The 22691-nt window shown below is 39.6% G+C and overlaps 1 protein-coding gene and 1 pseudogene across 1 annotated transcript; both read right to left on the reverse strand.

The window, feature by feature from the left end:
- Positions 1-10513: 10513 nt before the first annotated feature.
- On the reverse strand, positions 10514-11521 carry LOC116894070 (olfactory receptor 51A4-like). The gene has a single exon (XM_032895793.1). It carries the CDS (start codon positions 11519-11521, stop codon positions 10514-10516), a length of 1008 nt encoding a protein of 335 aa, XP_032751684.1.
- Positions 11522-17813: 6292 nt separating this feature from the next.
- Positions 17814-19907, reverse strand: LOC116893167 (annotated as a pseudogene).
- Between the last annotated feature and the right edge of the window lie 2784 nt (positions 19908-22691).

A 22691-nucleotide genomic window follows, 5' to 3' on the forward strand; every position in this document is an offset into this window, starting at 1 on the left:
CAGTTCCTGTTTGAAATGCTTCGACCTTTTAAAGTGTCTAAAGCTTCTCCTGAGGGATCTCAGCTGTGGCTGATAATTCCCCGAACAGTTTGCTTTAGTGGTGCATTCAAGGAGGGGCTGAAATAAGTATCAAGGAAAAGAGGCCAGTGTTAAAGGAATACCCTCTGTCTTGTCTCTGGGCAAAGGTTAGGATCACAATGTTAGCATGATTTCAAGTTTTAATACTGACTATGACCTAGCTAACAGGAAATTATCAAAAGATAGTTTGATAGAATTTATCATAAGGACAGATAACTTTTTTATTATATTTTTATTACTTAAATTTTTTTAACTTTAAATATACATTTGTCATATTCTTCTCTTCTCCCAAATCCTTCTAGATCCTCTCCTCCTCCCTACCCACCCAACTTTTGGTCTTTCTCAAAAGAACAAAAACCCAATTTACAATTTAAAAATATGATATTTAAAGTAAATAAATAATAAAATAAAAATGAAAGGGTATTTTTGATTATTGTCTGAAGTAGATATGTAGATATGTAATGAGGTATTAGAAAAAGAATTAAACATATTAAAGAGTATATGAATGAGTATACACAAAGGTATTTGTCTATGTTGTAAAAATGTGTATCTTTCCAATAAAGCTACTGAATATTAAAAATGCTCATGTGCGGTATTAGAGGGGGAGATATGAAGATATATTTGGAATGAGCATTTTAAACTTGGGGCTGAGCAAGATACATATATATGCAAGGGGAGAGAGAGATGATTTTTACTAATTTTTCAATCAAAAAGGGGTATTCTTCAGATATATGTTTTCCAACTGGTATTAAAATACAGAAAGAGAAAAAGTTCTGAGACATAGCATATATACATGTAAGCATGAATAGACTTTCAAACAGAGACAAGTAAAATGAGCAACTGTAATATGGCCATGCGTTATTGTTAGGATAACCATGAGGGTGTAGGTGACAGTGCACACTGGAAACTTTTTTCCCTCATCAGGAGGGAAAGTCAAGAGATTCTGAGGCCTGATCGGTCTATACAGGGAAACACTGACTAATAAAATTACTCTTGTTAATGTGAGTCCTATGTCTCTAAAAGCAATAGTTTTATTGGTTTAAAATTTATATTCAAATATGCTGACAGTCTATAGTTGTTAAAATTGTGTACATGTTTTCATTCGAGTTTGGAAAACCAGTTGGTATTCTCTTCCCTGGGGCGAAGCATTCTTCCTGCTGTCTGTGTGCATATTTACATGTATTTGTAACAAAAATTAAAGAAAAAGAGGACATGAATTTGAAAGATAGTAAGGAGAATGTCTTAGTCAGGGTTTCTATTCCTGAACAAACATTATGACCAAGAAGCAAATTGGGAAGGAAGGGGTATATTCAGCTTACCCAATCACATTGCTGTTCATCAAAGGAAGTCAGGACTAGAATTCACACCAGACAGGAAGCAGGAGCTAAAGCAGAGGCCATGGAGAGATGTCACTTACTGGCTTGCTTCCCCTGGGCTGCTCAGCTTGCTGTGTAATAGAACCCAAGACACCAGCCCAGGGGTGGTGCCATCCACAGTGGTCTGGGTCCTTCCTTCCTTGATCACTAGTTGAGAAAATGCCTTACAGCTGGATCTCATGGAGGCATTTCCTCAACTGAGGCTCCTTTCTCTGTGATAACTTCAGCTTATGTCAAGTTGCCACATAAAACCAGCCAGTACAGAGAAATACAGGGAAGGGTTGGGAGAAAGGAAAGAGAAGGCCGTAAACACGAACTTAGAATCTCAAAAACTAAAAAGAATAAAAAGTGTGTGTGTGTGTGTGTGTGTGTGTGTGTGTGTGAGAGAGAGAGAGAGAGAGAGAGAGAGAGAGAGAGAGAGAGAGAGAACAATCCAACAATCCAGCTACCCAGCAGCATCAGCAACATTAAGAAAATGAATAAGAACTCCTAGCCCTTCTCTTGGATAGTGGCTTTTATTTTGTCACAAAGTAATGGAATGTAGAAGAATGATTTTAAAATAGGTACATACATAGATATTTTTCACATTATTTTATTGGTAAATATTTTAAAAAGGAGGGACTACAGTCTTCCAATATTCCTTTATGGTTCAGTTGTCAGATATACAACCTGGAAGTCTCTAGAGCACTCTGCTGCTAGGAAAACTCCGCATACTGAACATCATGAGACATTTGCTCTGTGTGCCATTTAACAGACAGATACCCATCATGCTGAACACCATGGCTCATCTGTTCTCTGGTCTCTGAATGAGGTAGAAATGATGCCAGGATCCTGAGCCCCATCTGACTGAGGTACTAAGGGTGTTCAGTTCATCTCTACTCAGCGTGGTTCTGTGTATCATGCTGCATTTCAGCATCCATTCTATCTAATTGCATTCTACCTAATTACTCCACGTTTGCTTTCTTCTTCCTCGGATCAGCTTCTTTTCAGACAAAGTTTGCTCAAAACCTTTTCTTGAATTTGATGGGTTTTCACACAATATACGACGGGATTCATCAGGTGTAGTACCAGGAAGTAAACATCAGCCATGAGGGTGTGGGCTAGAGGAGACATTCTTGGCCAAGCGGTAGAGCATGGCTGCACTCAGCATGGGCACATAGAAGATGAGCACAGCACAAATGTGAGGAAAGGCAGGTGTTGAGAGCCTTGAACCGCTCTCATCAGGTAGGAAAGGATAATAAACACCAAATCCAACATAGTAGAAAGTGCAGCACACAGCCCGTAGACAACATAGATTCTATTGTCAGAACAGGACAGCTTCATGACATCCTGATGGAGAAGGAAGGAGTGGAAGAGCTTGTTTTGGTGACAGTCCTTCAGTCTTTGCAAGAGAAAGGGCAGTGGAAGGATCAAAAGCGCATTCGTGGAAGTCAGAGAGACCCTGATTTTGATAACTCTGGAGCTGGTTAGGATTGTTCTGTATTTCAAAGGGCTGTGAGTGACTGATATCTGTCAAAGGTCATTACAGACATCACAGAAGCTTCAGTGACTATGAACAGGTAGATGAAGAACTCCTGGGCAAAGCATGTAGCTGCATGAATTTCATGAATTATAAGCAAGAATAGTCCCAAGGTGGTGGGTAAGGAAGAAAGGGACAGACCCTGGTCAGAGATGAAGAGCATGGAAAGAAATATATGGACTTGTGGAGGGTTTGCTCTGTCTTGATAAAAAAGAGGACCATAATGTTACCCAGGAAAGAGAGAAGGCACACCCGTGAGAAAGGACTGGACACCCAGATGTGACTCTTCTGTAGTCCAGGGATTCCAATAAGGAGGAATCTAAGAGTCCGTGTGTCATTGAGGGGAGTCACGCCTCTGGAAGGATACTACCTAGGTGATAACCTTGAAGCAGATAGGGAATTCTTAAAGGATGTTAGGGCAGAAGACACTCTTTTTCTGTTGCAATTCACACTTCTAAGGCCAGAGATCTATGCCACATTGTCAATTTATACTGTGAAAGCAAGACAAAAACAAATGAGAAGGGCGTGTCGGCATCCTCATCCTTTAGCTTGTTTCATTCTATTGTTAGCTGTGGGGCTGTGGTGCCTGGAGCTCTCTATGGAGGTCTCTGGCCAGGCTAGGTGTGCAGGTCCAGGTGAGGGGGCGAGAACTCAGGCAGGGACAGGGGACTGCTTCCACTGCCTTCACTGCTGGTCCTTCTCCAAAGCTGTGGCTTTGGTTGCTCAGGCCTGGCTGAGTGGGCAGGAGACTGACTAGCCTGCAAGGGGGTGCAGGGGAGCTTCTGGCAGCCATTTCTGGAGAGCAGATCTCTTTCCCAAGCAGCAGTGTTACCGCACTTATGACAGAAGTTCTCAATGATGGAATAATTCCTGCACACCTTTAATCCTGAACATGATTCTTTTTTTTTTTTTTTTGGAAACATTTAGCATTTTATTTTATTTTTTATTGGAGATTTTTTATTTGCATTTCAAATGTTATTCCCTTTCCTGGTTTCCAGTCCATAACCCCCCTATGCCTCCTCCTTCCCTTCTTCTATAAGGGTGTTCCCCCTCCCAAGTCAGCACTCCTTTCCGCCTCCCTGCCCTGACATTCTTCTACATTGGAGGGTCCAGCCTTGGCAGGACCAAGGGCTTCTCCTCCCACTGGTGCCTTGCAAGGCCATCCTCTGCTACATATGCAGCTGGAGCCATGGGTCTGTTCATGTGTACTCTTTAGATTAGTCCCTGGGAGCTCTGGTTGGTTGGTATTTGTTGTTCTTATGGGGTCGAAAGTCCATTCAGCTCCTTCAATCCTTTCTCTAACTCCTTCAATGGGGACCCATTCACAGTTCAATGGTTTACTGCTAGCATTCTCCTCTGTATTTGTCACACTCTGGCTGAGTCTCTCAGGAGATGACTGTATCAGGCTCCTGTCAGCATGCACTTCTTGGCTTCATCAGTATTGTCTAGTTTTGGTGGCTGTATTTATCTATATCTATATCTATACACACACACACACACACACACACACACACACACACACACACACACACACACACACACATATATATGCTGGATCCCCCAGGTGGGACAGGCTCTGAATGGCCATTACTCCAGCCTCTGCTCCAAAATTTGTCTCCATATCTCCTCCTATGAATATTTTTGTTCCACCTTTTAAGAAGGACTGAAGCATCCCCACTGTGGTCTTCCTTCTTCTTGAGCTTCAGGTGGTCTGTGGGTTTTATCTTTGGTAATTTGAGCTTTTGGGCTAATATCCACTTATCAGTAAGTGCATACCATGTGTGTGTGTGTGTGTGTGTGTGTGTGTGTGTTTGGGTTACCTCACTCAGGATGATATTTTCTAGTTCCATCCACTTGCCTATGAATTTCATGAAGTCATTGTTTTTAATAGCTGAGTAGTACTCCACTGTGTAGCTGTATCAATTTCTCTGTTGAAGGTTATCTGGGTTCTTTCCAGCTTCTGGATATCATAAATAAGGCTGCTGTGAACATAGTGGAGCATGTGTCTTTGTTGTTTGTTGGAGCACCTTTTGTGTATATGCCCAAGAGAGGTATAGCTGGGTCCTCAGGTAGTACTATGTACAATTTTCTGAGGAACCTCCAGACTGATTTCCAGAGTGGTTGTACCAGCTTGCAATTCCGCCAACAATGGAGGAGTATTCCTCTTTCTCCACATCCTCGCCAGCATCTGTTGTCACCTGAGTTTTTTGTCTTGGCCATTCTGACTAGTGTGAGTTGGAATCTCAGGGTTGTTTTGATTTGCATTATCCTGATGACTAAGGATGTTGAACATTTCTTTAGTTACTTCTCAGCCATTTGATATTCCTCAGCAGAGAATTCTTTGTTTATCTCTATACCCCATTTTTAACGGGGTTATTTGATTTTCTAGAGTCTGACTTCTTGAGTTCTTTGTATGTTTTGGATATTAGCTCTATCAGATGTTGGAAAAAATGATCTTTATCAATTCTACATCCAATAGAGTGCTAATATCCAAAGAACTCATATGTAACAGAGGATGGGTCTTGTTGGGCATCAGTGGGAGGAGAGGCCCTTGGTCTTGTGAAGATTCAATGCCCCAGGGTAGGGGAATGCCAGGGCAGGGAGACAGGAGGGAGTGGATGGGTGGGGGAGCACCCTCATGGAGGAAGGGAGTTTGAGGATAAGATGGGGATTTCCAGAGGGGAAACCAGGAAAGGGGATATTTGAAATGTAGATAAAGAAAATATCCAATACAAAATGAAAAAAAAAATAAAGTGCCTGCTGGACATCTTCAGTTTCAAACTTTGCTTCTTAGCATTTTGTCTTAGCAGATATTATATCCTGGGCACAAGAAGGCAAGGCAGGTAGGTGTTGCTCTGGTTGTTCATTTGTTCATTTGTTTTTTGTCCATTCTATACATGCTAGGGTTATCTGGGAAGAAAAAATCAGCTGAGAAAATGCCTCTATCCAATTGCTTGTAGGCGAGTTCCTAGCATAGTATCATGATTACTGCTTGACTATGGTGCATCCAGAATATGAGCATATGGTGGAGGTGCAGTGATATCCTTGGTACTTGATCCTTACTTGTATGAGAAAGCAGGCTGAGCAAGTCACGAGGAGCAAACCTACTTTGGGTTCTGTTTCCAGTTTTCTGCCATGAATGTACACACACACACACACACACACACACACACACACACACACACACATATATATATGTATATATATATATATATATATATATATATATATATATATAAAACTTGTCTGTGGGTTCCATATAGTATATATTTTCTCTCACCCTAGTATTACCTCTTCAGTTCCTTAGTCTTATTTACCCAGTTAAAGGAATAATCCATGGCAGATGTGTAAATTTATATTAAAATGACAGAAAAAGCTGAATGAAACATGAGCAAAACAAGGACCAGAAACCACAGGAAACCAGTCTGGATTTTCCTTGTAAACCATATATAATTTATTACTCATATTAGCTTCACAATAAAGATAGGGAAAGTAGAAGGCTAACATTTTACAATGTTTTCTCATATTTTGCCTATAATCTTTTTATGCCTTCCTATCTTCACTAACACGCAAACAACTTCAAGTTCTGACTCCCCCATCAATAATGGCATGCTTTAATGTAATATACTTTAGTTCAGTGCACAAAGGAATCCTCTTGAAGGATGATTAAGATAAATATTTTAGTCAGTTATTTTTAAAGGGGTCATAAGACTATTTTAGCAAGGTTGAGGGTAACATTTATGCTGATAAAACAGATAACCACACTATAAGACTTATTGCTTAAGTATTCTACTCTATGGTTCTGATAGGTGGAAGGAATCTTTCAGAATATTTTATTTGTTTGGAAATGATTAAATTGTTTAAAGAAGAAAAAGACAACAAAATGTGTGTTTGCTTCAATTAGGCTTAAAATAAAATCAATAATGGGAGTATTACTGGTGAAACTGGAAAATTGTATCCTACCTAATTTACACATCCTCTACATCTAAGAAATAAGGTCACTTTTGTCACTTGACATTGTATTCCATTTCACCCTCTGCGGTGTCTTCCCTTCAATCTCCACATGATCATTGTCCTGTAGAATTTCAAAATGAAACATATGGAAAATAACAACAAAACTTCTCATTTTGTAAAATGAAACAAATACACTCTTATTTCCTGGTAGCATGCATTATCATCTTTTCATTTCTTAAACGGAATCTATTCCTTTTTTAGAATTGTCCACTGGTTGCCTTCCAAGAAAATCTGATGGTAGATTGCCCTTAGGTTCTTTGTAGCCTAGATCAAGGTCATCTGGGTAATTATTTGCTTTTTGATCATTAGAAGTGCTTGCTGACAGGAGCCTGGTATAGCTGTCCCCCTGAGAGGCTCTGCCAGAGCCTGACCTTTAAAGATGCAGATGCTCCTTGTAGCGTGACTGACACAGAGACCTGAATGGAGGAGTTAGGGGAAGGATTAAAGGAGCTAAAGGGGTTCACAATCTCATAGGAAGAACAACAATATCAACCACCCAGACCATCCAGAACTCCCAGGGACTAAATCACCAAACAAAGAGCACACCTGGAGGGACCCATGGCTTCAGCCAAAGACTTAACAGAGGATGACCTTATCACATCAGTGGGAGGTGAGACCCTTGATCCTGTGGAGGCCTGCTGACCCAGCATAGGGAAATGCTTGGGCAGTGAGGCAGGAGTGGGCAGTGGGTGGGGGAGGACCCTCATATAAGCAGCAGGGAGGAGAATGGGGTAGGAGGTTTGTGGTGGGGAAACTGGGAAGAGAGATAAGATTTGAAATGTAAATAAATAAAATAACCAATAAAAATAAAAAAAAATAGAAAGAAAACTCTAGTTTGTTAGCCTCAACTCCATTGACTGAGTAGCTTTGTATGTTGATTGCAATCTTAAATCTATCAACTATAACATAGTCAACATAGATCTATTCCAGCATATCAGAAAAAAATGCTTACATCCTAGCTCTTGACTTTCTGTCTGCAGGAAGTTCATTAAATAGGTCCTACAACTTTAGTCTCTTGATATCTGAAAAGCTGATACATTGTGAGAATAAAAGGAGAATGTACACTAAAATTCCTAAAATATATCCTGCATGTATTAGAAATTCACAAAACCAAATGCACCTATGTATTAAAAATCTGTTCTTTAGTTACAGGTCCCTAGCTAGTTCTGGAATGGTTACCCTTTAAACAACTGTTATTTTTGGAAAGTGCCTTTTGATTTACTGGAGGGTAAAAGTATAGGCAATGGTGCTGATGCAATTGGTGGTAAAGACTTGCAGCAGGCATACAAATATTCTAATATTGTTTCAAATAAGATGCACAACTTTTGAGTCTATATAGTGAAGAAAATGAGAATATTTGCTTTAGATTTTAAAGGACAGTGGCGTTCTTGTAATGATTATATTCCATTTTCCTATTTTTCAAACTTTTCAGTACCTGTGATACCTTAATGATAGAAATAGCACTTAACAGAGCATATCTCATTATAATTGAAAATTGCAATAGTCTTCAAACATTTTTCAAAGTGCCCTTATTTTCACATTAATTTATTAGCAATGGTTTATTGACATATATACACTGCATCAGAAATATACTGGTCATTAGTTTTGTTAAGGTCCTTTGTTTCTGTATGTTTTGTTTTTGTTTTTTAAGTTTTTTTATTAATTGCTTATTTTGTTTATTTACATTTCAAAAGTTGTCTGCCTTCCCAGTCTCCTCTTTGCAAATCCCCATCCCATCTCCCCTACCCTTTGCATCTAAGAGGGTGCTCCCCACTTACCCACACACTCCTGCCTCACTCCTCTAGCATCCCCCTATGCTGTGGCGTCAAGCTTCCACAGGACCAAGGGCTTCCCCTCCCATTGATGCCAGATGAGGCAATCCTCTGCTATATGTGTAGATGGAGCCATGGACCCATCCATATATACTCTTTGGCTAGTGGGAGGTCCAGTAAGTTGATATTGCTGTTCTCCCAGTGGGCTTGAAATTCCTTTCAGCTCCTTCATTCCTTCTTCTAACTCTGCCATTGGGGTCCCCAGGCTCAGTCCAATGGTTGGTTGTGAGTATCCCAATCTGTTTTAGTCAGGCTCTGGCAGAGCTTCTTAAGAGGACAGCTACACCAGGCTCCTGTCAGCAAGTACTTCTTGGCATAAGAAATAGTGTCAGGGTTTGGTGTTTGCAGGTGGGATGGATCCCTAAGTGGGGCAGTCTCTGGATGACCTTTCCTTCAGTCTCTGCTCCATTTTTGTCCATGCATTTCCTTTAGACAGGAACAATTCTGGGTTAAAATGTTTGAGATGGGTGGGTGACCCTATCCCTCAACTGGTGCCATGCCTATCTACTGGAGGTAGTCTCTTCAGGTTCTATCTCCCCTCTGTTGGGTATTTTTACTAATATAGTTCCTGTTGAATGCTAGGAACCTTTCACCACTTTCCTGGCATGTAGGACTTTCTAGTGGTCTCCCCTCTTACTAAACCCCCACTGCTACACATTTCTATTCAATCTCCTGACCCACTGGACGTCTCTCCTGTTCAAATAGTTCTATCCAGCTTTACCACTACTGGGCATGTACCCAAAAGATGCTCCAACATATAATAAGGAGACATGCTTCCTTATGTTCATAACATCCTTATTTATAATAGCCAGAAGCTGGAAACAACCCGTATGTCTCTCAAAGAAGAATGAATACAGAAAATGTGGTACATATGTGGTACATATGCACAATGGAGTACTACTCAGTATGAAAAATGATTACTTTATGAATTTTACAGGCACATGGATAGAACCAGAAAATATTTTGAGAGAACCACATGGTATGTTTTCACCGATACATGAATATTAGCCCAAAAGCTCAGAATACCCATGGTACAGCTCACAGACCATATGAAGCTTATCACGAAGGAAGACCAAAGTGTAGATGCTTTGATCCCACTTAGAAATGGGAACAAAAAAATCACAGGGGTAGAAGAAGGGAGGTACCTGAAAGGGAGAGACCAGAGGGAGGAAAAAAGGTGGGGAGAGTAGGACTAGGTATGGGAAGAGAAAGAAGTCCTTTACCTGTTTTTTTCTTTAATATTTAATTTATTCATTTTAACATATATGGGTCTTACTCTTTAATATTTTATCTAAGGTTGTTGATGACTTATATCCTCACAATGGGTGATAAAATGGTGGTGACTTCATGAGTAAGTGTCCATAATAACTTTCTACTGTACAAATCAGTTACGGCTGAGTTAGACTCACGATGGCCTTTACTTTTATTTGCAAACATATTTTAAAATTTTAGTTGTACGATCATTGAGAAAAGTCTTTATTGTATTTGACACTTGATAAAATTTTATTGTTGGTTGCACAAAAGTATGACAGTGAGAAAGGAGAGACATTTATCTAGTTCTAACCTGATTATAACCTCTATACTGATGTAGATATTAACAGAGTGTTTGTTCCTTTTCATAAAATAACCAGATTGGTTTACTGGATATATGTAGTGCACCTTTGTGGTAAGGGAGTATTTTTCATTGTAGCTTTTTAATTTCTACATGTATTCAGATATAGTGGTGTAACCCACACTTTCATGGAAGCTGAAATTTCCCACCTATAATGTTTCTTACACAATTTGGTTTGGATCAGATTTCTAATCTGCTGACTCTTCACAGAATATACAATGGGATTCATTAGAGGTGGAACCAGAAGGAAAATATCAGCTATTATGACTCCAATAACTGGAGAAACGTTTTTAGCAAAACGATGAAGGGCTGCCAAGGTGATGATGGGCACGTAGAAGATGAGCACAGCACAGATATGAGAGACACAAGTGTTAAAGAACTTGAGGCGACCCTTCTGTGAAGTAATGCCCAGGACAATTTTAAGGATCAGCATGTAAGACACAGAAATGCACACCAAGTATAACAGAGATAAAATAGCCACAAAAAACCCATAGATCACATTGATTCTGTTGTCAGAACAAGCTACTTTCATAACGTCCTGGTGAAGGCAGTAAGAATGAGATAACAGACTTTTCTTACAGAATTTCAACCTCTTTAGTGTAAAGGGAAATGGCAGAATAACTGCAATACAGAATGTAGCAAATATTAGGCCAGTTTTAAAGACCCTCCTGACTGTAAGGATGGAGGTATATCTCAAAGGGTTGTTGACAGCTATAAAGCGGTCGATGGCCATGATGAAAAGCACCGAGGACTCCATAGCTGAGAATCCATGAATGAAAAACTCTTGAGCAATACATGCATCTGAGGAAATCTCTGTGGAGTTGAACAAGAATATTCTCAGCATGGTTGGAAGGGAAGAAACGGACAGTCCTAGGTCAGAAAATGCCAGCATAGAGAGGAAATAATACATAGGCTCATGCAGAGATGTCTCTGTCTTTATGAGGAAGAGAATGGTGCAGTTTCCCATGATGGCCACAAGGTACATGAAGCAAATTGGGATGGAGAGCCAAATATGCACATGCTCCAACCCTGGGATCCCAATCAGAATGAAGGTGGGGATTTCTATGGCAGTGGTATTGAAGACTGACATTATAGGAATACCAGGGCCTCAGGACCTGGGTTGGAGAGGAATGCTCCTGCAGTGGTATAAATGAATTGTCTCAAATGAGTACACTTTAGTTTAAGTTAGTACAAATATTAACTTGGTAGATATGTATCTGCATTAACCTTAGACCTTTAAAAATAACCAGCAGAAAAAATAAGCATCTGGGATTATATCAGCAGAATTCAATGAGGTAAATGAAAATATATCTGCATAAATAATCAGCAATGGAGAAATAAAATTTTAAATGCTTATCCTGGTCTCAGATCACAGGCCACAAAAAGTTTCCAAGACTGAATTACCTCTGATACATTTATTAAGGTAGCAGCAATACAAACTTTGAGATCATGTGAATAATTTAGGATAATGATAGTCATTTATTATAATTTCATTTGCAATTATTCAAGAATATTAATACATGCTATTGCTTCAGGAAATAATCTAAGTGAACTCTACAGGGCTCAATTATTTTTCAAGGACTTATATTTCTAAGTGATGTAGAGTTTGTCCTTTAATATGAGGGGAAACCTAGGACATATTTTGTAGAGTTGAAGCACAACCTTATTTTTCTTGGAATACTGTGCTTGTTCCTCTTTCCTTCCTGTCTAGAAGTAAACAACCCAGGCTGATTCTCAAATTGCCCCATGATTAAACCAACTGAAGAGAACAGCAGCACCTCAGTGCTCAGTCATCACAAATTATGCTTTATGCCTCCCTGCTCCAGATTGACAGCATCCCATAAAAGCATACTTTATATGCACTGGCAGTAAATGAATAAAGTCATCTTCTCAGTTTGATAGACTCTGTATTTAAATCATATGACTGAGTAGAATTTGCATAAAACCTATTGTCACAAGGCTGCTCAAGTGCCATGAGTTTGTAGTCATATTTTTGTTATCATCATAGAGTTGCTTTCTCATTTATCAAGAGATAGAAATTGTCAGGCAAGGACTTAAAGCCAATGAGAAGCACGCTAAGTGAGCACAAACTACGGAGGCCAGAAACTCTTATTCATTCTTGTTGCTTTCTCGCCAAAGCAACGTCAGTGTTTTCATTATCCAAATTCTAAATAACTTATTAACATGTAAGTCAGTTATACCCCTTTATCCCTTTAGCAGCTTTGTCTCTAGACGGGTCCACATACCTGGAATTGGATTTCTTTCTGTGTTTCTCAATGACTTGGGGGTAGTTGTTAGTTGATCTTCATGAGTTCATAGAATTCTGGGCTTCTAGCAGGCATTTAGAAATACTGTTGGGTTTTTGAAAAGATTGAGGTTCTGGCCTTTAGCCCAATAACTTTGAAACTTGGATCAGACGGAAGGAAAGGGTGTTTGCTTGAGGTGATACAAAGGAAAATTGGAACTCTGTCTGTGAGAAAGCTTACTAGGACATTGGCAGGTATTTGGACACAGAGAGAAGGGGACACTGGCATGGCACAGTCACTAGAGCTTCACTGCTGAGCAAGAACAGCAGTTTATCCTCTCCTCAATGCCTAGTCCTGCTTCCCCAAGGATTCCCAATTAGTCCACAGAGCTCCGGGGATTCTAACTCAGCAGAACACACTTAGAAGAAATGAAAACTACCACTAGGTGAACCCTAAGATGGCCCGGGAACGATGTCACTGGAGATATTTAACCATCAATAAATACACCATCAAGCCTCCTCTGCTGCTCTGACTCAATATCCCCTTCTTCTCTCTCAGGCTCCCAGTGCACCATGTCACAGCACCCAAACAGCCTCTAGATGTACAGCTATGTCTCTTTTTTCTAATTTATTTTTTATTTACATCCTAAATGCCTCCTCCCAATCCCCTCTCCAAGGGTGCCTTTCTACCATTCTCCCTTTCTTTCTGGTGCCCTCCTAGAAATCCCCTCTCCTGGTGCAGCAAGTCTCTGCAGGATTAGGCACATCATCTCCCATGGAGGCCAGACCCAGACAAGACAGCTCTCTGGAGCATACGTGCCAAAGGGCCTCAGACCAGCCAGTGTATGCTCTTTAGTTGGTAATTAAGTCTCTTGGAGCTCCCAAGGGTCCAAATTAGTTGACACTTTTGGTCTTCCTGTGGGCTCACCATTACCTTCAGGGCCTTCCCCTCACTCTTCCTTAGGGGTCTCCAACCTCCGTCAAATGTTTGTGTGGGTATGTGCTTCTGTCTCGGTCCACTGCTGGGCAGAGTCTTTCAAAGGACAGACTCTTCTTATCATAAACTTATGATAGGCATAAACATATAACATATTTTACCTATTTAGTTTTGTCTACCATATATAAAAGTAAGTAGGTAGATGTACATAAAATTAAAGTAACACTGTGTAGAATATGTTTTTATCTAGATTATTAGTGAATCTCTGTTTATTTGACAGCACAATTTGGAGGTTGTAAGATACCTAAAATTATTTGGAAACCATTTTAGTCATGTAAATAAGAACACTAAACCTGGCCGTGATCTCTGTTTTATTGTGCATAGAATTTAGGAAAGCATAACAAACCAAAAGCAGTTACATTCACTGGGGATTTATGTTTGTATCAAGTGTGGTGTGCATGTTTAGTATTAGGCAATAATTAGTGTTATGTGCATTATTGCTTTAGTCATTTTGTATAGGCCCTCTATTTATTTCTAAGTCAACAGAATAGAATTAATTTATTGTATTTGAATTCATCTTGTAATGCTGGCTAGGGGTAGAAAATATTACTTATGTATAACATACACAAGTACATACATAAATTTATATAGGCACAGGAGGAAACCTTACAAATTTTTACTCTGAATTAAAAAATAGTTATGAAAGCTTACTAGTTTGTATAAAAGTTATATCTCATATTTACCTACTTTATACTCTAAACCAAATTGTGTTTCAGACAAAAAATGGAACAAACTAATTTTGCTGAGTTTATAAAATAGTAATACACACACACACACACACACACACACACACACACACACACACACACACACACATGTTTGTTTGAAACAGTGTCTCATGTAGCCTAGACTGGCTTTCACAACACTGTGTACTGAGGATTACCTTGAACTCTTGGTCATCCTGACTCCTCCCAATACTCGGGTATAGAACCATCATGCTTGGCTGTACTGATATTTTATAGTTGAGTCTGTGAAAAAGAGTTTTTTGTTTGTTTGTTTTGTTTTCAAATGTCTGTTTTTTTCTTCATTAACTTGAGTATTTCTTATTTACATTTCGATTGTTATTTCCTTCCCGGTTTCCGGGCCAACAACCCCCTAACCCCTCCCCCTCCACTTCTATATGGGTGCTCCCCTCCCCATCCTCCCCCCATTACCGCCCTCCACCCAACACTCACGTTCACTGGGGGTTCAGTCTTGGCAGGACCAAGGGCTTCCCCTTCCACTGGTGCTCTTACTAGGCTATTCATTGCTACCTATGAGGTTGGAGCCCTTTAGGTAGTGGCTTAGTCCCTGGAAGCTCTGGTTGGTTGGCATTGTTGTTCATATGGGGTCTCGAGCCCCTTCAAGCTCTTCCAGTCCTTTCTCTGATTCCTTCAATGGGGGTCCTGTTCTCAGTTCAGTGGTTTGCTGCTGGCATTCTCATATGTATTTGATGTATTCTGGATGTGTCTCTCAGGATAGATCTACATCCAGTTCCTGTCGGCCTGCACTTCTTTGCTTCATCCATCTTGTCTAATTGGGTGGCTGTATATGTATGGGCCACATGTGGGTCAGGCTCTGAATGGGTGTTCCTTCTGCCTCTGTTCTAAACTTTGCCTCCCTATACCCTTCCAAGGGTATTCTTGTTCCCATTTTAAAGAAGGAGTGAAGCATTGGCATTTTGGTCATCTGTCTTCAGTTTCATGTGTTCTGTGCATCTAGGGTAATTCAAGCATTTGGGCTAATAGCCACTTATCAATGAGTGCATACCATGTGTGTTTTTCTGTGATTGGGTTACCTCACTCAGGATGATATTTTCCAGTTCCATCCATTTGCCTATGAATTTAATAAAGTCATTGTTTTTGATAGCTGAATAATATTCCATTGTGTAGATGTACCACATTTTCTGTATCCATTCCTCTGTTGAAGGGCATCTGGGTTCTTTCCAGCTTCTGGCTATTATAAATAAGGCTGCTATGAACATAATAGAGCATGTGTCTTTGTATATGTTGGGGCATCTTTTGGGTATATGCCCAAGAGAGGTATAGCTGGGCTCTCAGGTAGTTCAATGTCCAATTTTCTGAGGAATCTCCAGACTGATTTCCAGAATGGTTGTACCAGTGTGGAAAAGAGTTTTATAAGTTTTGTCTCCAGTGTGTGGTAAAACAGAGGCTTTGAACTACCTTTCAGGTGATTTTTGAGGAATCATCTCACAGCAGTCTGACTGCTTCCAAAGTTAATGAAGATAAGTGTTCAGTTTCAATTAATGTGAGTCTTTCTGATGAGATAGCATGTTTTCTGGTTGTAGGGAGGTATGGGGTCTCTTGAGGGTTCTAGTGAATCTAGAATTCTAATGTTCCAGTAACAACAAGGAGTTGGAGAGCCAAGGTGGGGAAAATGTGTTAGAGATAGAGAAAGGGAGAGATCAGAGTCTCAGAGCAGCATGAGGAAGGGCAAAAAGGAATTGAAAGGAAAATTGATAGGTAAAGAGGAAGGAAGAGAAGACACAGTGGGAGGGAGTGTTTAAGTGACAAGTTAGGGAGTGCTGAGATTTCCAAAGGAGACTCTTGAAGTATCAAATCATTCCCCCACAAATGAATGAGAATAGAGCCAGCAGGGTTGGTAGATGCATTTTCAACAAAGTGTCAGGAAGATATATAGACAGAGCCTGTCTAGACTTTCCTTGGAAAGATCAGAGTCCATTGGAAAGAAAGAGAGATTCTGACAAGACACAGACACCACTCAAAAGAAGAATTAAGAAAAAACACCCCAGCCTTGAGGTAGACATTCTTGCTCAAGCCATAGTCAAGATGAAAGACATTTAGATCTGTGTGGATTTTCTGACAGAGCACCATGGTTTCTAGCCAAACTGTTTGCTTGGAATGTTAGTACAACTTATACACCATACTGAAATCTAAATAACAAAGGATTGTCATTCTTATAATTTAACTGATTTTTTTTTCTGGCACAATGCTTTATAAGTATGACTTATGAATGGCTCTCTAGTTAAGAGTAAACACAAAGGGTTAAAAAGTGTAACCATAGAGTCATTGGTAGAAAGGTAACTGTCTAATTATGTAGTTTGTAATTTATTGCATCATGAAACTTTTAAAAGAATTATGAAGAAGACATTATCCAGGGTAACTCTCAAGGCAGTTAAAAGCACCTATGGAGATTCATAGAAGGGGAGACCAATTAGATTCAAATCATAATAACTGATTAAAGCCAAAATTGATAAGCTGAGACAGGATACTGGAAGCATAATTTGTACAGAGGAGATATCTAATAGTAAACATTGGGGATGAGGTGGAAGGTTTCAACTATTCTTATATGCTGTTTGCTGAGGTTAGGTCCCAATGATCAGTAATCATCCAAGAAACTGTAGCACAAAGGAATCTATTTCTGTGTTTATGGTAATAGAATATAAGCAATGAAGTGTTTGGTTAAGCATATTTAGCAAAACTCTTATTAAAGTGTACAATGTAAAGATGAATATGGGGATGGAAAGTTGAGAAGAAAGTTTGAAGAGAAAACTGAGCAATTTGCTCAAGAATTTTATCATTATGTGTAATTGCTGTAGAGACATGAGAGACAAACAGTTGTTTTTATACATCAAGCCCAGATAATTATATTTAAAGGCTCAGTAACGAACTGTTTATAAAAGTAAAATAAATGTGTAAAAATTACTCTATTAAAAATTTCATTTTAACGTTTGCTTTAGTGGCATCATGTTAATTGTCATTTTTCATATTAATTTAGTTTATGATTTATAGAGATATGTTTATAGTTACCAAAACTATGTGTTTAGTTTAAATGAAGAACTACCTTCAGTCATGTTTCATTACTAACCCCATTTTCTTATGAATTTTTATCATCAGTTTTCAAATAAACATAATGAACATTTCTTAAGGATAAAAACATTTATAATACCATAATCTTATGATATGGACAATTTAGTAAATGTAGAAATATATTCTATGTTTACATTAATATGCCAATATCAAATATTAAATAAATAAAAGTTGCAAGGCTGATTTTTTAATTTTGGCAAATATGTAGAAAGATGATACTGAAGAGTTAACATTCAGCTTGCTTCCTTATTGGTTTGTTCTGCTTAATTTTCTGGTGTAATGATTGGATTTTCATGAGATTGAACATCTTTTACAGCTTTGTTTCTGACACAATTTCTCTAGAGTCACATTTCTTATCTGTTGACTCTTCACACAGTATATTATTCGTTACAGGAGGCACAAGCAGGAAATGTTAGCCATGAGGATCTTAGTTAAAGGGGTACTGCATTTGGCAAAGTAGTTGACATCAGAGAGGGAGACATAGAAAATGAGTATAGCACAGATGTGAGAGACACAAATATTGAGGACCTTGAGCCTTTCCCTTTGGGATGCAGTGCCCAACACTGTTCTCAGGATGAGTATATAAGATATGAATATAAATGTTATGTCAAGGATGCCTATGAGAGCCACGAATAAGCCATAGATGACATTGAAGTTGTTGTCTGAGCAGGCCAACTTCATGACATCCTGATGGAGGCATAGGAGTGTGACAAGATTCTTTTTGCAGTATCTTAGATGCTTTAGAGTTAGAGGGAAAGACAGGATCAACAGCACATTCTTGAGAGAAAAGGCAAGCCCGATTTGAAGGACCCTGGCACTGGTAAGGATGGAAGTGTATCTCAGAGGGTTACAGATGGCAACAAAGCGATCAAAGGACATAATGAGAAGCACAGATGACTTCATAGCTGAGAATTCATGAATAAAAAACTCCTGGGCAAAACACACATCGGGGAAAATGTCTGAAAACTGAAGAGGAAAACCTTAAGCATGGTAGGAAGAGAGGAGATGGACAGTCCTAAGTCAGAGAGAGCCAACATGGAGAGGAAATAATACATGGGTTCATGCAAAGAAGGCTCTGATTTTATGAAAAAGAGGATAGTGCAGTTGCCCAGGATGGCAACTGTGTACAGGAGACATATGGGGATGAAGATCCAAATGCGGGCCGATTCCATCCCTGGGAACCCAGCCAAATAGAAAGTAGACACTTCAGTAACTGAGATGTTGGGACTGGACAGAGCAGTATGTGTGGAATCAAGATGAAAGGCTCCAAAAAGGTGTGTTTTGGTGCTGAGAGTAAAGTGATTGAAATCTTTAAGGTGCTGTCAAACTAAGAGAGGTAGAAATTGTTCTTAGAAATGCACCTAACATGGAGAAAAATAGGTCAGAGATAACCATAGTAGTATATCAAATACAGATATATAGTATATGTCAATATCTATATCAAAGCATGGTATGACTTCTTCATATCCTGAACTCTGTCTAATGTTTGGCTGTGGGTATTTGCATCTGTTTTGTTTAGCTGCTGGGTGGTGTCTCTCAGAGGACAGTTATTCTGGGCTTCTGTCTTCAAGCATAACAGAGTATCACCAATCACATCAGGGCTTGGTGCTTGCTCAAGATTCCACTATGTTCATAGTAGCTTTATTTGTAATAGCCAGATGTCCCACAACAAAAAAGGGATACAGAAAAATGTGGTTCATTTACACCATGAAACCCTCTCTTGATGGTAAAAACAATGACACCATGTATTCTGCAGACAAGTAGAATAAATGAATGATCCCAAGATCATGCATTGTATGTACTAACAGATAATTGGATAGTATCCAAAAGTACAGAATATGCATGCTAAACCCCCTAGGCCCAAAGAAGTTGGAAAGGAGGAAAGTGGTTGGAAGAAGGGAGGGGGAAGAGAATTGGGGGCGGATATAGGGAGAAAAAGGAGAGACAGGGAGCCAGGAGAATGAATGAAAGTCTGCAGCTACCAGAGTTTGGGGTGTGAGGGAAATCATTAAGAAGTTCCAGAGATCTGGGATGAAGGAGACTTCCAGGAGTCAATGTGGTAACCTTAGCTTAGATTGTTAACAATGGGGACATTGAACCTGAAGAGGCCTCTTTTGTAGCTGGAAAAGACCACCACTGAAGGGATAAAAACTTACCCAGAAAACGTTCAATCCAAAATTTGTCTTGTCTAGAAGAAATACAGGAACAAAGGTGGCACAAAGACTGAGGTAATGCCTAACCAATAACTGGCCCAAGTGGAAATCCTTAGGGATTTTTAAAGATTATTGACAGGCCATTAAAAAAGTCTCCTGAGACACCTCCTGGATCTGAAGGGACCGGGTCAAACAGCACCCTGCACCAACACCCGGGGGAGGGAGAGCTATACCTTCAGAGGGGCAGACATGCCTGGGAAGTCAGAGGAGACTACTCTCTGCCCATATTTCTGACTCTAGAGGAAAATGCCTGGCACCATCTGGGCCCCCTGTGCACAGGGTCCAGAGCGAAGTTTGGGCAGGCCCTTTTGGTTGCTGCCCTCATCGAGAGCTGAAACTCAGCTCTGAGAAGTGACTCCAGGCTCGAGAACAGAGGTAAGAACAACTTTTCTGCTCCAAGTGACCTGCCTGGTGAACTCAGGACACACGCCCACAGGAACAGCTGAAGACCAGTAGACAGGAACGACTACACTCCTGAAAGCAGAACACTCTGGTCCCATAATTGGCTGAAAGAGAACAAGAAAACAGGTCTACAGCACTCCTGACACACAGGCCTATAGAACGGTCTAACCACTGTCAGAAATAGCAGAACATGGTAACACTGGAGACAACATTATAGCGAGAGGCAAGCACAGGAACCCAAGCAATAGAAACCAAGACTACATGGCATCATTGGAGCCCAATTCTCCCACCAAAGCAAACACTGAATATCCAAACACACCAGAAAAGCAAGAGCTAGATTTAAAATCACATTTGATCATGATGCTGGAGGACTTCAAGAAAGACATAAAGAACCCCCTTAGAGAAATGCAGGAAAACACAAATAAACAAGCAGAAGCCTATAGAGAGGAAATGCAAAAATCTCTGAAAGAATTCCAGGAAAACACAATCAAACAGGTGAAAGAATTAAAAATGGAAATAGATGCAATATAGAAAGCACAAAAGGAGACAACCCTGGATATAGAAAACCAAAGGAAGAGACAAGGAGCTGTAGATACGAGCATCACCAACAGAATACAAGAGATAGAAGAGAGAATCTCAGGAGCAGAAGATTCCATAGAAATCATCGACGCAACTGTCAAAGATAATATAAAACAGTAAAAGCTACTGGCACAAAACATACAGGAAATCCAGGACACAATGAGAAGATCAAGCCTAAGGATAATAGGTATAGAAGAGAGTGAAGACTCCCAACTCAAAGAACCAGTAAATAGCTTCAACAAAATCATGGAAGAAAACTTCCCTAACCTAAAGAAAGAGATGCCCATAAACATACAAGAAGGCTACAGTTCCATCCATTTGCCTATGAATTTCATGAAGTCATTGTTTTTGATAGCTGAGTAATATTCCATTGTGTAGATGTACCACATTTTCTGTATCCATTCCTCTGCTGAAGGGCATCTGTGTTCTTTCCAGCTTCTGGCTATTATAAATAAGGCTGCTATGAACATAGTGGAGCATGTGTCTTTGTTGTTTGTTGTAGCATCTTTTGGGTATATGCCCAAGAGTGGTATAGCTGGGTCCTCAGCAATGAAGAGCCTAGTAAGAGCACCAGTGGAAGGGGAAGCCCTTGGTCCTGCCAAGAGTGAACCCACAGTGAATGTGATTGCTGGGGGAAGGGCGGTAGTGGGGGGAGGATGGGGAGGGGAACACCCATAGAGAAGGGGAGGAGGAGGGGTTATGGGGATGTTGGCCTGGAAACCAGGAAAGGGAATAACAATCGAAATGCAAATAAGAAATAATGAAGTTAATAAAGATGGAAAAAAAAAGAAGAAGAAGAAGAAAAAGAAGCCTACAGAACTCCAAATAGATTGGAACAAAAATAAACTCCTCCCGACACATAATAGTCAAAACACCAAATGCAGAAAACAAAGAAAGAATATTAAAAGCAGTAAAGGAAAAAGGTCAAGTAACATATAAAGGCAACCTATTGGAATTACACCAGACTTCTCACCAGAGACTATGAAAGCCAGAAGATCCTGGACAGATGTCATACTGACCCTAAGAGAACACAAATGCCACCCCAGGTTACTATATCCAGCAAAACTCTCAATTAACATAGATGGAGAAACCAAGATATTTCATGACAAAACCAAATTTACTCAATATGGTTGTACAAATCCAGCCCTACCAAGGATAATAAATGGTAAAGCCCAACACAAGGAGGCAAGCTACACCCTAGAAAAAGCAAGAAACTAATCGTTTTGCAACAAAACTAAGAGCAGACAAGCACAAAAATATAATCTCACATTCAAACAAGAATATAACAGGAAGTAATAATCACTATTCCATAATATCTCTCAACATCAAAGGACTCAATTCCCCAATAAAAAGACACAGATTAATTAATATACTGGATACGCAATGAGGACCCAGCATTTTGCTGCCTACAGGAAACATACCTCAGAGACAAAGACAGACACTACCTCAGAGTAAAAGGATGGAAAACAACTTTCCAAGCAAATGGTCTGAAGAAGCAAGCTGGAGTAGCCATTCTAATATCGAATAAAATTGATTTTGAACCAAAAGTCATCAAAACAGATAAGGAAGGACATTTCATATTCATCAAAGGAAAAATCCACCAAGATGAACTCTCAATCCTAAATATCTATGCTCCAAATACAAGGGAACATACATACATAAAAGAAACCTTACTAAAGCTCAAAGCACACATTGCACCTCACACAATAATAGTAGGAGATTTCAACACCCCACTCTCATCAATGGACAGATCATGGAAACAGAAATTAAGGAGAGACATAGACAGACTAAGAGAAGTCATGAACCAAATGGATTTAACAAATATTTATAGAACATTCTATCCTAAAACAAAAAGATATACCTTCTTCTTACCACCTCATGGTTCTTTCTCCCAAATTGACCATATAATTGGTCATAAACCAGGCCTCAACAGATACAGAAAGATAGAAATAACCCCATGCATCCTATCAGACCACCACAGGCTAAAGCTGATC

Source organism: Rattus rattus, chromosome 2, assembly GCF_011064425.1.
Source record: "Rattus rattus isolate New Zealand chromosome 2, Rrattus_CSIRO_v1, whole genome shotgun sequence".
Taxonomy (NCBI): Eukaryota; Metazoa; Chordata; class Mammalia; order Rodentia; family Muridae; genus Rattus; species Rattus rattus.

Bases quoted from the DNA above. Each gene is read 5' to 3' on its own strand.
- LOC116894070 (XM_032895793.1), bottom strand. From the start codon at position 11,521: ATGTCAGTCTTCAATACCACTGCCATAGAAATCCCCACCTTCATTCTG.